The sequence below is a fragment of the Erpetoichthys calabaricus genome, chromosome 6 (assembly GCF_900747795.2).
Source record: "Erpetoichthys calabaricus chromosome 6, fErpCal1.3, whole genome shotgun sequence".
Classification (NCBI taxonomy): Eukaryota; Metazoa; Chordata; class Cladistia; order Polypteriformes; family Polypteridae; genus Erpetoichthys; species Erpetoichthys calabaricus.
Window position 1 is genome coordinate 68,931,981 of NC_041399.2, and position 16,363 is coordinate 68,948,343.

General features: G+C 38.8%; 1 protein-coding gene across 1 annotated transcript in view; it reads left to right on the top strand.

The window, feature by feature from the left end:
• greb1l (GREB1 like retinoic acid receptor coactivator) overlaps positions 1-10,980 on the top strand; it is a 240,877-nt gene extending 229,897 nt beyond the window's left edge. The window contains 10 exon segments of the mRNA XM_051928928.1: positions 1,950-2,115; positions 2,915-2,988; positions 2,991-3,129; positions 3,220-3,377; positions 5,205-5,398; positions 7,366-7,504; positions 8,973-9,016; positions 9,018-9,068; positions 9,070-9,093; positions 9,095-10,980. Coding sequence (XP_051784888.1) covers positions 1,950-2,115; positions 2,915-2,988; positions 2,991-3,129; positions 3,220-3,377; positions 5,205-5,398; positions 7,366-7,504; positions 8,973-9,016; positions 9,018-9,068; positions 9,070-9,093; positions 9,095-9,199 — 1,094 coding nt within the window. The 3' untranslated portion in view covers positions 9,200-10,980.
• Positions 10,981-16,363: the final 5,383 nt, after the last annotated feature.

Below are 16,363 nucleotides of genomic sequence, written 5' to 3' on the forward strand. Positions count from 1 at the left end.
TAAATCCTGCCTTTTTAATATTACTAAAAAGATGTTTGTTGAAATTACTGTCTGCATTGGGTGGTCTATAACACACTCCTAAAATAAGGCCTCTTTCTTTAATGCTTTCCAGGTAAAGCCACATGACCTCACTAAGTCATCCAGCTGAAGAGGACTTGCATTTAAATTCTGTTTGACATACACGGCAATCCCACCTCCTTTTCTGTTCTGTCTATCCTTCCTAAAAAAACTGTATGTTATACTTATCCCCTCTTTGTTTTTTAGCCAGGTTTCCGTTACTGCTATAATATCATAATTATGTTCTGCTACATACAGCTCCAACTCTCTTGCCTTATTTTTGATACTTCTAGTATTAAGGCAGACTATTTTAATGTGTTACTCCTTCTACATTTAAGTGATTGGTTAGAATTTACTTTACTATGCATTTTTATTTCTACACAGTTTGTTCCTCCATGTATAGTAGTAGTTCTAAACCTGGTCTGTCCTAAACTCCCTTTGAATTTGAATAAAATGCCATAAATTAAATAAGATCTGTTGCTGGCAAGGATTGATTTCTAATTAAGCTATCAGGTTGGAACAAAAATCTGCAGCCACTATCGCCCTCTAGCACTGACTTTTCAGACTACTGCTGTAGAGGAACCTACAAGCCATTTCCTTTGCATTCAGTGTGATAGTGTGACATCCACCCCATGCTGTTTACTTTGCAATATTTAAATTAAAGTCACTCTTTCTTCCAAAAACCCACATACTTGTTTAATTTTTTTATCATTTATATATTACAGTTTGCCAACATTTGCTTAGGGCTTCACTACAGACCCTACTGCCATTACTGTAATTTACACACTTCTGGAACATTCCTCCTTTTTGCCTGTTTGTCTCTAATTCTCTTTCCTTGATACTCTTTAATGATTTTTCTCTCACCTCACATACTATTTCTCCTAGACTTTCCAGTGTTCTTTTAATCAGTATTTTATCCTTGGATACCATTGGCACTGAGCAGGCAATGACTTCTCCCAGGAAAGCCCTTAATTGACTTTTTGTTCACTTATGAAGATCTTCCTTTCAGAACTTGATATTCCTCAAGTCCTCTGTTTCTTTGATTAATGGCTGTTATGGCTGTAATGTCTTTCTAATGCCTTGCCCAATTCAGCACATATTTTCAAGAGAGTGGCTCTTTGAAGCAAATCCGTAAAAGTTCATCCACTTTGTACGTGACAGTTTGCTTAGTCTTCAAGCAGCACCAAACAAGCAATATTGTGTCACACCATTAGGCTGCAGGACATAATATTTATAGTTTTCTGTATGCCAGGAGTGACTCTTTCCTGTGATTTTACTGAATGCAATTATTCACAACAAGAGATTGCATTAGTTTCTAATCCTGAGGAGTGACAACAGTTAGCCAATATAAACCGATGAAAAAACAAAATCGCTTTTGAGGTTTAATATGTTTGTAATGTCAATCCACATTATAATAGTGATATTAGTTACAATAATTATTGTGAGTACAAGTCTATATATAGTTGGTTTGGCTGCATTTCTTTACTTTATCACGGTGTCTTCATTTCCCACTTCTCCAAAATGTTGCATACGGTTGGGTCATATTTGCCATAAATATACACAAGTTCTCTCATCAGGTTTACTTGTATAAATCCTGACTTTTGTATGGAAAGTTTCATGAGGACATTCCAAGCGTCTTTTTGTGCATATGCATGTTTTATAAATTTGAACCACGATTCTTTTTGTTGGTCATTTCTCTGACATTACTCTTTTGGTCCAGTGGTGAGCTGCTGCCCAGAGCCATTTTTTAACTTATTCCCTTCAAAACAAGTTGTAATTTTTACATAAAAAGAAGATCTGGGTATTTCTATATCTTCAAGGTTTCACCTTACTAAAGTAGAACTCTGTGTAACTGCTAGCTGACCATGTAATATTCTTTGTTTCTTTAATAGGAGCAGCTAAGTTCATGATCAAAGAGCTTTCATACCACAACCTGGAACTTGAGCGAAACCGCCTTGAAGATTTAGGTGTTAGAAGGACAGATGTTTGGCCATTTATTGTTATTATGGACGACTCCTGTGTATTGTGGAATGCTCATGGCATTCAAGATCAGAGCAGGTAATGACAAAAAGGATCTTGTTTATTCAAGCTTTTTAAGCTTGGTGTTCTACACTCCTGTACTTTTTAAAAACATCCTTAATATTGGAGGTAGATCAAATGACCTTTATTTTACAAAGAGAACAATGTTACATGGCAAATTAGATGTTTAGAGGTATGATAAATTACTAAATCACTTCTTTTTCATTTAGAGCACATGTATGTTAAATGACTAAGTCAAGGTCACAGATTCAGGTAGTTGCAGTCATTGAATAATCTGTCTTGTAGTTAATGGTGTTAGCTCTGTACATTAAGACATTGTTTTAAAAATCAAAACACAGAAAGAGTTTAGAGAGCTGCATACATTTTCAGCCATTGTTTAAGACAATGCAGTTACGTTCATGCCTATTAACCATTCCGTAACTGTTTTATTCACACTCATACATTTTTACATATTCCAAAGCCACTGTATATACTTTGTGCATGTGTTGGTGCAGCTGGTAGTATCTTATGAGAGTGTCTTCTCTCTGAAGGTTGAAAATTCTTTCATATTCATGTGGTTTCTGCACCATGCCCGAGACGTGTTGTTAAGACTGTTTGACAAACCTAAACTGACACTTGATTGTGTGTCTGTGTGTGTGTGTGTGTGTGTATATGTGTGCTCTACTGCAGTTTTCTTTCACCTTGCTCATAGGAATGACTTCAGCTGCTTACAAATATGAACTTGAAAGAAATGGGTTCAAACATTCATCTTCAGAATATCTACTTTTATTTGATTTGCTACACATATTTTATGTTTTCTCTTAGTTCATCATCAGAGGGAAGCCCCTGGTTTCAGGAATGTTTCTCTTAAGGCAGTCATGCAGCACATGGAGCTCACACCTAACATTACCCAATAGCCATGCTTGGTATCCACAAGTGGAATCGCCACCTTGCAGCCAGACAACCTTGTAACCCTTTCTCCTGTTGCCACATTCATAACTTTGTGCTACTCAATGTGGATCTCACCCAGAATGTGCAGTATGACTTGAACAGGTGAGTTTCCTCTACTCATTCCTCCATAGGAGATATGACTCTCTCCTGAAAGCATGTCATTGTAGTTGCTATTTTTTTATTTACCAACAGGTATTTCTGTGAGGAGATAGACTTTAATCTGAGGATTAACAGCAGCAGCCTACCAATCTGTCGCTTCAACAACTTCAGTTTCATGAAGAAACACATCCCTTTTGGAGGACGGAAGGATCTCGTTGTTAAACCAAAAATGATGGTAAGGAATTTGTCTCGCCACAAGCTGTTAAAAAGCAAACCAGAACTCATGCTTTAACCCCCAGTGCATAGGAATAAACATAAGACGTGATGACAGCATGAGCATGCTTAGGGCTGGACATGAGTTCTTTATATTGTTTTTGTTGGTGTATAATTGTTTACAGTACATTAATTAGTTGAAACCACAAGCCATAAAACTATGGCCAGATACCTATCCACAGCTGAGTTATCAATTATCTTTTCCAAATGGTGCCTTAAATGCTGAAAACCATCCAATTTATACTTTATAAACAACTCAAGCTATCTCACAAAGTCCAATGGTAGCAACTTTGAGCTTGACAGGTAGAATCCAGTATAACAACCATATACCTTAGCAATAAAGGAACTTGGACAAGCATCATTATAGACAGCTTACTTCAGCAAAGAAAATCTGATCACTTTGGTAAAGTCAGGCAGTTCAAAAGCCATCAGTGCAACTCCCAATGTACACATACCCCCATGGGCCACCATCATTATTGCTGTAGTACTGTACTATATCACATGGCCACACAAAGAGCAGTAGAAATCTTGCAGTTAAATATCTTCACCAATAATGACAGACAGGCTCTGTTGCCTGTTGGTGCAAAAGCAGTCTTCATCAGTTTCTGTATTTATCAGCACCATGCAAGTGCCCCCTTAAAGACTTGCCACGGTCAGAAATGTACAAATGGCAACACTTTTGTTTTGTTTACTTTATCTTCATTTATATTTGTTAGATGGCACCACCATTTTGGTCTCTCTTATACTGCATGTTGCTAGGCAGTTAGGCCATGTGCCGCGTTGCATGTGATGTAATGGTTGCCAAGTGACAAAATTTTCTTACATTAATAAAGGGCATCTGAATTTTGTCGATATAAAGGGAAGGCTTGGTGAGAAGCTTAGTGCTTGAGCAGGTCTAGTTAGTTAGTTCAGTATCTGGTTTAAACTCTTCCTTAAAAAAGATCCATGATGGACTTCTACAGAAAATTCTTGACAGTTGTGGTATCTTCCAGCCTTCCACCCATAACTTCTCTTAATGTTCAACTTACTTAAACCTCCACCTGAACCCTCCTAACCCCCCTCCCCTTAGTCTTCTTTAAACACAAGTAACACGGGGAAACATATATATAAAGGACTAAAAGGAGCTTGAAAAATGCAAACATGTCTTCAGTCCAATTAGACTTTAACAAACAGGCAAAGGGCCTATTCTGCTAAAAGCTGGTTTTCTTTGTCTAGGTTCCCAGTTTGCCTTATACGAGGGGTGTTCAATAATTTATCTACCTGAGTATGAAAGAAAGTAGCAAGAATGTTGTAATAAGTGTGAACATGTTATGACATGACTCAAGGTTACTCATGCATAGTTGTGACTCAGTGCAAGTCTAACATTCCAAGAGAGAGGATGTCAGGAAAGTCCTCATGCGAATCAAGTAAGCATCTTCGCGACACTGCGCCGGTTCACATCTCACATCAATCACAGTCTGCCATCCAAGAATGTGGGTTCCAGCAGCTGAACCATCCACCCTACAGCCCTGACCTGGCTCCCTCAGATTGTTTCCTGTTCTGAGTTTTGAAGAAATCTCTCCGTGGCCATCGGTTTTCAAGTGATGAAGATGTCAAGGCAGCTGTGACATCCTCGTTTGAAGGTCAAACAGAAGATTTTTTTCAAAGGGGTTAAAGTCATTGTAGGAAAAGGGGAATAAGCGCATGGGACTATATTGAAAACTAAAACAAAAACTTTTGAAAACTCTTTTCTTTCCCTACTGAGGTAGATAAATTATTGAATGCCCCTTGTATGATCTTTTTTCTATTCAGGTGTCTGAAAAAAGTGGGTCCCATCAGTCCATTACAGTATGTGTGCGCCCCAGACAGTGAGCAGATGCTCTTGGCGGCCCCTGCTCAGTTTCTGCTGGAGAAGTTTTTGGAGCACACAGCTACAAGTTGTTTCCTAAGGCCACCTGCAATGGACAGGAATCCAGTGTTGGCCATCGACTGCTATCTGAATATTGGCACAGAGGAAGAAGTGTTGGCACCTTGCTGTGATGATAATATGCTTTCCAGTTATAAATCCATGTATATTAAAACTAAACATGTTTAACTTAACATAACATAACATAAATGAACAATTAGAGATTATGTCATCTTTTTCATGTGCAGTATTAGAGTGTAGGCATTTCCAAGCACAGAGTGTTTAGCTACTCAATTCTTCAATAGTATGTTATGGTCTAACATTTATCAGGAGTTCCTTTGAGAAAGATCTGAAATTCAAAAAAGAAAAACTTTTTTGTTTTAATTAGTCATTATAGAAATCACTAACTGATTTGCCAGTTACAGTGGTGTGAAAAACTATTTGCCCCCTTCCTGATTTCTTATTCTTTTGCATGTTTGTCACACAAAATGTTTCTGATCATCAAACACATTTAACCATTAGTCAAATATAACACAAGTAAACACAAATGCAGTTTTTAAATGATGGTTTTTATTATTTAGGGAGAAAAAAAATCCAAACCTACATGGCCTGTGTGAAAAAGTAATTGCCCCCTTGTTAAAAAATAACCTAACTGTGGTGTATCACACCTGAGTTCAATTTCCGTAGCCACCCCAGGCCTGATTACTGCCACACCTGTTTCAATCAAGAAATCACTTAAATAGTAGATGCCTGACACAGAGAAGTAGACCAAAAGCACCTCAAAAGCTAGACATCATGCCAAGATCCAAAGAAATTCAGGAACAAATGAGAACAGAAGTAATTGAGATCTATCAGTCTGGTAAAGGTTATAAAGCCATTTCTAAAGCTTTGGGACTCCAGCGAACCACAGTGAGAGCCATTATCCACAAATGGCAAAAACATGGAACAGTGGTGAACCTTCCCAGGAGTGGCCGGCCGACCAAAATTACCCCCAAGAGCGCAGAGACGACTCATCGAGAGGTCACAAAAGACCCCAGGACAACGTCTAAAGAACTGCAGGCCTCACTTGCCTCAATTAAGGTCAGTGTTCACGACTCCACCATAAGAAAGAGACTGGGCAAAAACGGCCTGCATGGCAGATTTCCAAGATGCAAACCACTGTTAAGCAAAAAGAACATTAGGGCTCGTCTCAATTTTGCTAAGAAACATCTCAATAATTGCCAAGACTTTTGGGGAAAATACCTGTGGACTGATGAGTCAAAAGTTGAACTTTTTGGAAGGCAAATGTCCCGTTACATCTGGCGTAAAAGGAACACAGCATTTCAGAAAAAAGAACATCATACCAACAGTAAAATATGGTGGTGGTAGTGTGATGGTCTGGGGTTGTTTTGCTGCTTCAGGACCTGGAAGGCTTGCTGTGATAGATGGAACCATGAATTCTACTGTCTACCAAAAAATCCTGAAGGAGAATGTCCGGCCATCTGTTCGTCAACTCAAGCTGAAGCGATCTTGGGTGCTGCAACAGGACAATGACCCAAAACACACCAGCAAATCCACCTCTGAATGGCTGAAGAAAAACAAAATGAAGACTTTGGAGTGGCCTAGTCAAAGTCCTGACCTGAATCCAATTGAGATGCTATGGCATGACCTTAAAAAGGCGGTTCATGCTAGAAAACCCTCAAATAAAGCTGAATTACAACAATTTTGCAAAGATGAGTGGGCCAAAATTCCTCCAGAACGCTGTAAAAGGACTCATTGCAAGTTATCGCAAACGCTTGATTGCAGTTATTGCTGCTAAGGGTGGCCCAACCAGTTATTAGGTTCAGGGGGCAATTACTTTTTCACACAGGGCCATGTAGGTTTGGATTTTTTTTTCTCCCTAAATAATAAAAACCACCATTTACAAACTGCATTTTGTGTTTACTTGTGTTATATTTGACTAATGGTTAAATGTGTTTGATGATCAGAAACATTTTGTGTGACAAACATGCAAAAGAATAAGAAATCAGGAAGGGGGCAAATAGTTTTTCACACCACTGTATACTCAACCATTTAAAAAACATTTCTTCCATTTTCCTCAGGTGACTGTCTTCTACATGAGCTCCCGGCCTCATTCAGTCAACCTGAACCATGAAGGACTGGTGTTCAGCGGGCTGCTGCTTTACCTCTGTGACTCCTTTGTGGCAGCGGACTTTCTGAAGAAATTAAAATTCCTCAAAGGTAAAAGATCTTTAGAGGTGAAGGACTGGGGTTATTATTAATTTTAGGGTAGAGACTGCTAACACAGCCATGTTGCGCACTATTCCCTTATACACTGAGCTTTAAAACTGACCTAAAGTTTTTACATTTTTATAGGAGATCTTACTACATCTTAAATTATACCAGAAAACTGCTACAGAAGAATTAGTAAAAGCAGTAATCCAGCTTTGGAGCATAATATTTAATATTAATAATGAATTACATTTATATAGCACTTTTCTACTGCGTAAAGCACTTTACATTGTTAGTGAGGAGCCACCTCAACCACCACCCAATGTGTAGCATCCACATGGATGATGCAATGGCAGCCATTCTTATGCCAGTACACCTCACCACACAATCAGCTAGTAGGTGGTGAAGAAGACAGACAGCTAATAAATAAAGGCCAAGAATGATTAAGGGGCCAGAATGACCAGGCAGTGGTGGGCAGTTGAGCCAGGACATTGGGATACACCCTACTGTTTTTCCAGATATTCCCAGGGATCTTTATGACCATGAGGAGTCAGGATCTCGGTTTTGCATCTCATCCAAAAGACATCCAAAGGCCAGTATTCACGGCACAGTGTTCCCATGACTGCACTTGAAGCATTGGATCTACACACAAACCAGTGTAAGCACCCCCTGTTTGACTCACCAACAACTTTTCCAGAAGCAACTCAAGGTTTTCCTAGATGATTTCCTATTTAAGTACAGGCTGGGCCTAAAATAGCTTCACATGGATTAGCTTCAGGTGGAGCACCTGCAGGTGGTATGGCTGCTGGCATCCAGTGACTAAGTGTGCTGATGTCACCTTTAACGTTTGACATAATAAATGCTTTCTGTGTATCGTTCAGAATTGTACTGAGCACTCACTTCATTAGATACACCTTCCCATCCCACATAATTGACTTCTCAACCAGAGAAACATCATTTTTGCAGAGAGTGACTAGGCTCAAGCCTCATAATCTCCACAAATGGAAATGGTTTTATGGTTTTTCTTTTCTGTCAGATTCAAAATAAGTGCTTTTAAAGATAACCTGCCTCCAAACTAGAGTGGGGACCAAAGAACCAAACAACAATCTTATCACATATTGCTGCACTGATACCATTTTTTTTGGGTCAGCTTTTTTCAATAAACTGTTTATATTTTAGAACAATATATCCTGTAACACAGGCATACTGTCACCAGAGAAGAAAGGCAGTAATGAAATTAAGTGATAATTCTATGTGGTAGTGCCACATTGATCATAGCCATTATTTTTAATTTTTGCTCAGGCAAGTTGCATTGCATGTCATCTATGGCAGACAAATTTTGAATGTAAACTTTTTTGGGGTGGTGAGGAGTGGAAGAGTTATTTTGAATTTTTTTTTGGTCCTCTTCGTTTTTTCAACTTCCCTTTTTATTTACTACTATATTTCTTTTTATATTTTTTTATTTGCTTCATTTAAGGTGCCACACTGTGTGTTATCTGCCAGGACAGAAGTTCGTTACGGGCAGACTATTGTACGTCTTGAGCTGGAGGATGAATGGCAGTTTAGATTGCGGGGATGAATTCCAAACAGCCAACAGCAAGTGATGACAGACCTTTGTACTTTCTCAGCTGGACGTCACATCTGACACACACTATGAAAACAGAGTATATTTTTATTTTTATTTTTTTATTCTTATGCCCGTAAAGGCTAATCATGAGAAGTTGAAATTTCATTTGGCCTTTTGCTACATTACAATCATACCCAAAGAAAACTGCTAAATCCAAGTAGTCATTGGACCTGTATGAAAATGCGTTGGGGAATTTTCTGTACTTGCACCTCGGATTTTGGACAGCCATTTTTGGCACAGGACTCCTCTCTGAATCTGCATCTGCACTAACATGGATTGGCCAGTAGCTGCAAAAAAAAATACTAGAAAACGACCACTGTTGACTTTTTTCATGAAGGTGTGCATTTCCTGCAGTTTGCTTTCACTGGCACACCATCACCAAATGCAAAATGCAGCTTAGAGAAGCTGTTCCTCAATCAGTGTGGATTTTTTTTTACTATTTGTAATGCCAATGATTTGTAAATGTTTGTGTGTGTTTTTTTATTGTAAATTGAGGGTTGACCAATCCTCGGCTTATGCTGTACACAAGGTACAGACTTCTCAGGAAAATGAACAAATACGATGGAAGTTTAAAGCATAATTTACAAAAAAAAATCAAAATGATACACAAAAAGAAGTTCCTTAACCACCTTGTGGTACTGTTTAATATTTTTAAGGAATGGATTAGTTTTAAAACAGGGACAAGTGTACTATGCAGGCGTCTGCACACACTGCCTTTTGGGCATCACCTTTGCACCCAGTTCCTTTTAAAACACCTCCAATACCTTTCTCCTCATCATATTTAAGACTGGGATTTTAATTAGCTGTTGGTAGCAACTCCAGTCATGGGCTAACCAGATATACAAAATAATTTCTAAACATGGTGTTAAAATCTTGAATGTCAGTATGTTGTTACAGGGTACAACTACACACTTTACTATAGCTGTTGCTTCCCAGTCTTTAGAATCCAGGTGGGAAAACAGTGGACTAATGAACAACACCTTTATGGTAATAGCTCTGTTTGTGTGCCTTGTAGTGTCATCTTCATGATTCATGCTCAGATATTACAACTGCTATGAAGAAAATGGGATGCCTGGTGGAGCTACTTAAAGTAAAAGAAAAAAAACCATAGGACAACACATTTGACGATGAAGGTTGGAGTGCCATTTTTTTCTCTTTTTTGAATTTAAAGGATTTTGTCTTTTACAGTGTTGTTTGTATGTATCATTCGGGGGTACTATGTGTATTCAGAGTCACATATTTGAGCACTTTGTTTGTGGCTATTATGATGCAGAGCTCATTGATAATGTTAGTTCCACAAGTGCAGCCAGCCTTTCTGCCTTTCATATTGCTGACCTTCAGGTTGTGATGTTTTTTTTAATTTTTAAATTAAACTCTAATAGGAATTTGTCATTTTCCTGCTTTCAGTTTAGCACTCCTAGTTCTTTGAAAAGAACTTGGTCAGTTATTTTGTGCTATATCATTAAAAGTTACCTTTTTCTTTCAGTGGCATCAGTGCTACATAAGAGTTGAAAGGCTGCGTATGCGGTTGGATGCTTAATCAGTTTGGTTCCCTAAAAACAGCAATTACACGGCAAAAATCAGCTTTGGCCAGAAGAACAAAATCTCTTTATTTAAGAGATGTAAACTACTGGTCTAATTATAAGAGAAGTGCTTAATGGGCTTTTGATGTTGGATGAGTATGGTTGGACCTGTGTGTTATTCAATGCACAAATTTGGAATCTGTATCTGTGACCTTTTTTCAACCTTGATTTCCTCCCATGGACTTTCTCCTTCATTACAATATTATTATTTAGAGTCCAGACTTTCAAGTATGAATGTTGAGTCTTTTTCTATTATCCATCCATCCATTATCCAACCCGCTGTATCCGTACACCAGGGTCACGGGGGTCTGCTGGAGCCAATCCCAGCCAACACAGGGCACAAGGCAGGAACCAATTCCTGGGCAGGGTGCCAACCCCACCGCAGTTTTTCTATTATCAGTGATAAAATTTTAAGGTACTGCGGTGGGCTGGCGCCCTGCCTGGGGTTTGTTTCCTGCCTTGCGCCCTGTGTTGGCTGGGATTGGCTCAGCAGACCCCGGGTGACCCTGTACTTAGGATATAGCGGGTTGATATTGGATGGATGGAAGGATAATTTTAAGGTAGGCTTTAGCTTACTGTGAAAAACACATGGGGATCCATTGTATTTGATGATATAATTACACTGTGATGTGGTCACTTCCCTGTCTACTGATAAGGGAGTGTTTCCTGCTTATCTCAACATCCACTCTGAGGATTATTTGTCTTTTTTATTGCTGTTCCACCTCAGACTGGGGGTCTTTTAAGTAGGAGTTGCACAACAGTTTGGATAACTAGTCACTTTCTCACTCTTGGCCAAGTGCTAGACTTTATCTAGCCTTACCCCTTCAAACATCTCTTTTTTTTAGAGGTATTCTCACTCCCTGAAGTGTTTGGCGTCAAAAACCGAGCATACGTTTCTCCCATTCTCTCCATTGAGATCTTGCACATTTGTCATCATTTCATACTTGATGTTATAGGATAAACTTGAAGAAGCCCTTGATTTCCACTTGCAAGTCTGCTAAACCTCCCTACTTGAGAGCTTGGAAAAACAATCAGAGTTAAGACACCAAGGTTGGCAGTACACACTTCAAAAAAGTAGGCCCTGGTCTTCTAAGTGGATGAGCTACTCAGACATCTGTCCCAGTTTTATTTTCTGCCAACATTTCTTGATATTGAAACTAGCAAAACCCCAAGGGACCATAAACTCACTGAAATGTTGGTATGTGGCTCATGCTTGTGTTTACACTCTTCTTTTATTTCTGGCTTATTAAACAGGTGCAGAACAATGAACTTGGGGTGCCTAAGCATACAAACTGCCACCAGAGAGGAGATCCCTGGCTTGCTCTTATGTCTATATAAGCAAAAAATCTTTTGTTGCCCATGCTGGCATTATTTTCATAGTAATTTTACACACCAACAGTTGAGTTTTAATGTGGATATAAGTAGTTGTTCTATTTTACAATACAAACATTTGCCCTCTTGACGCTTTAATTACTTCTTGTCCTGTTGGTCAGTTAACCCTAAACCCTTTCTAGATTGCCTTACTACTGCTGTATTTATGTATAAATGTGTTACTTTCCAATCATTTTTTTTGTTATTTATTGATAATAATGTAAAAAACTCCAATCAGTCTTTTTCTACACAAATCCTCCGTATGCAAATAAGTCACTTTATCAAAGGACCACAAGTAGCAGTGGTCCTAGTGAATCATAAATGCTGGACGTCACGCAGTCAAAGAGATGGATTAACAAAGAGAAAGCCAAAACCTGTTTGTTTTCCAAGATGTGACTGCCTTCAGACATCAGTGTAAAAAAGGGAACTTGACAGGCTTGTGTTTAGCTTCAAAAGATAATATGGCGTCCCGAACAGGGAGTTTGCACTTATTGGTAGGCAAATGCCTAACCCATGACCAAAATGAAAATCCGAAACACAAGCTCTTCATCTGCCATGGGAGCGTGGGGCTTTTGTTTTCTGCGATTTGATTGCCAGTTGAATGTAAGCAGTATTCTATAAAAACTTTTTTTTATTTTTTAGATAGAACATAAACACACATGAATGCTATCTTCTAATTTATGCAATCGCTTTTTGTAATTTTCACCTGAAGTATTGTCTAAAGTGCTGCTTTATTTTTATTTTTTATTTTTCTGTAGGTGTTTATAAATGAAAGCCTATACTGGTGGCCTGTTTTGGTCACCAATGTGATCTACCTCGTGTTTACCATTTTTTAATTTGCATTTTTTGAAATTGTGGCGGTACATGATGTTGAACTGTGTTTTGGTTACAAATGGTGAATGTAATAAAAACTTTTTAAAACTAGACTGTCAGTGCAGTTCACTTTGTTGCTTTTCTTTGGCAAGAACCTGTGGCCCATTCAGCCCAGCTTCTGAAACAGTTCCCTGAAGACTAGCACCTCTAATCCCAAGGTAGAGTTGGGACAATGGGGTTAATATCCTCATTTATACAGTTAAGAATGAAATTATTACCCCCCACCCCGTAGAAATTGAAGATTTTCCTAAAATTTTGTGCAGTGTGAACACTATGAATCCTTACAGAGTAAAACAGTAATCAAAGGAAGGGGCCCCATTTGGTACATTTTGGACTTTGTAAAAATCTTATTGGTTGCTGTGTAATAAATATATTGAAAATTGGGACGGCCAAAGTTTTTAGCCCCCATGTGAATTCCTCATGAAAAGGGTAGCAAACTGAAGTTTTCAGGTCTCAAACCACACTGTCAATCAACACTGAGCACTGCCAAATGAGATCAGTTGAGCAGGGTTAGTAACACTTGAAACAAGATTGGGAGGCACTGCTCCTACATTCTTTGTAACAAATAATTTCATAATGCTAAAAAAACAAAGAAATAAGTCTGAACCTCAGAAAGAAGGTAGTAGATGCCCATCTTAAGGGGAAGGTTATACTGCCAATGCCAAGCATTTAACCATTTCTAAAACAGCTGTACAGCGACTTATCGCAAAGTACAAGGAGACCCATTCTGTTTGAAACAAACCTGGGCATGAGTACAAGTGCAAGATATCAAATATTGGATAGGAAAATCATCAGAGATGTCAACAAGGACCCCCAGATCTCTGAGAAGATATTTATTGCTGAACTGGCCTCTTCTGGACTTGGAAGTCTCAAAAAAGACTGTTGTGAAGGCTTCAAGGGCATCATTCAAGGAAAAATCCATTTCTCACAGAGAGGCACATCAAAAGCCGGACTGAAATTTGCCTGGAACCATTTGAAGAGTAGGGATGAATTTCAGAAATCTGTCTTCTGTACTAATGAGACAAACATGGAGTTGTTCTGGCACATAGATGTTGCTGTTGTTTGGTGAAGAAAGGGAGACCTTCAACCATAAAAACACAGTTCCACAATTAAAGATGGAGGTGATAACAAAACTGCTCTGCTGCTTCAGGCACAGTGAACCTTGTCCAGGTATATGGGATCATGAGAAAGAAAGAGTATGCTGACATTTTGAAGGATAATGTGAAGAAATCTGCTGCCAGTCTGGTTTAACACTAGAATTACCAGAGCCTATGAAAAAACTTGTAGATCTGGTCCACCTTAAATCCCTTCGCACCTCTTCCCTCAGCGTCTTTTGTCCTGTAAATGGTGCCGATTAAGACAAGCATGCCTTGCTATTCCCATCCCCCACAGCCACAGAACGTGCACAAAGTTCTCCCAGCTCATTCCTTGATTGATTAACTGGGAGTGAAGTGCTGGAGTTTTAGAGGTGGAAATAATAGATTGCTATTTGGAACACATGCATTTCATTGTGTGGTTCCATTTCCACAATAATCTGTGTAAACACACTGGTAAAACAGAAACGTTTTTTCATATTTTAGTAGTATAATGACAAAATGTTGGCATAAACTATATATTGTGTGCAGTATGAAGTCCAAAGATCTTGATTCTTGATTACCAGTCAGCAAATCTTACCACTACGCATGGGAAGCTGTTGTATCATCCTTGAACCTTTTGGTGAGAAGTGTTTATTTGATCTTTGGACTTCAGGCTTCACACATTATTAGTAGTTTATGCCAACATTTTGTCATTTACTACTGAAAATATGACAAACGGTTTCTGGTTTATACAATGTGTTTACACAGATTATTATAGAAACGGAACAGACATGAAATTCATGTGTTCCAAATAACGATCTATCATTTCCACTGTAAAAAACTACCAAGCACGTCACTCCCAGATAATCAATCAAGGCATGAGCTGGGAGGAACTTTGTGCACATTCTTGCAGCGGTGGGGAATGGGAATAGGCAAGGCTGCTTGCTGCTTGTCTTAATCGGCACATTTACAGGACAAAAGGACGCTGAGGTAGAGGTGTGAAGGGATTTAAGTGGGCCAGATCTACAAGTTTCTTTGTAGGCTCTGGTAATTCTAGGTGTTAAGGCTGACATTGGGTCTTCCAGCTAGATAATAACCCAACCCATACTTGAAGTTGATCCAGAATTTTTTAAAGGACAACAAAATCAAAATCCTGGGAGTGGCCTTCCCAATTACCAGATCTCCAGTCCTATTGGGAGTATTTGGCAGGAGTTCTTGGTTGAGTGTCCATGCTTGAAAACCAGGTAGATTTGGGGGTCAGGCATAGCAATTTGCCATAGAGGGAATGGGAATAAGATTCCCCAAGAGACATCTTGTTGAAGACTGCACTAGAACGTTGCTGTCAGTTTGTGAGTAAGTTTACAATTGACTAGTCATTGGGCAGAGGTCTAATAATTCTTGGCATTGACATTTTTTTTCTTCCGTGTTTTCAGCTCGCTGCATCAATAAAAATATTGTTTCTGTTCAGATTTATTGGGGATTTTGTATTTATTCTTTTGGAAATACAGTCGGATCTTGCGATTTGTGGGGGTTAAGGGCTCAGCGACTCCTACAGATGTAATATATCCACGCATTACTTCTCGGCCATATGATTACATTATTGGCACTAAATAAACAGAGTTGTGTTAAATGTGAGATATAATGTATCACTGTGCAAGTAAATCACGTGTATAAGGCTGACTTGCCAAGAGAAAAAATGCATGGCATCCTAGTTCTGTAGTTTCTTTGCTGAAGGTAACTTTTTACAAAATTTAACTTATAATGCAGTTGTGTGTATATTTATGGTATTAAACATAAAATGATTAATAATATATATATTTAAATGCACTGCGGTGGGTTGGCACCCTGCGCCCGGGCGGGGGGGGGGGATTGGTTCCTGCCTTGTGCCCTGTGTTGGCTGGGGATTGGCTCCAGCAGAACCCCCGTGACCCTGTGTGTTTGATTCAGCGGGTAGTTGGAAAATGGATGGATGGGATGGATATTTAATGCATTTATGACTTATTGGGCCCTTTTAGGTTTTCTACAGTTTTTGTTACCCTGCACAGGTTGTCTGAGGTTTTCCATAGTAGGTTGCAAAACTTGCAAAGATGACAAACATGCAAAAGGCAAATCCATGAATTGTAGAAAGGTTGACATTGATTATCTTTCAGGACACTCTCGGTGAGTGGCCACTTCCTTGTAAAAGATAACATTTTTGTATTATTTCTAATGGGGGGGCTCTTAATAATTTTGACCTTGGTTTGTATACGGTAAAAACAGCACAGCCATTTCAGAAATTGTGGTCACATTCAAGAAGAATGCTTTTTATTTTATTTCTTACCAAATAAGAAATTGGTGG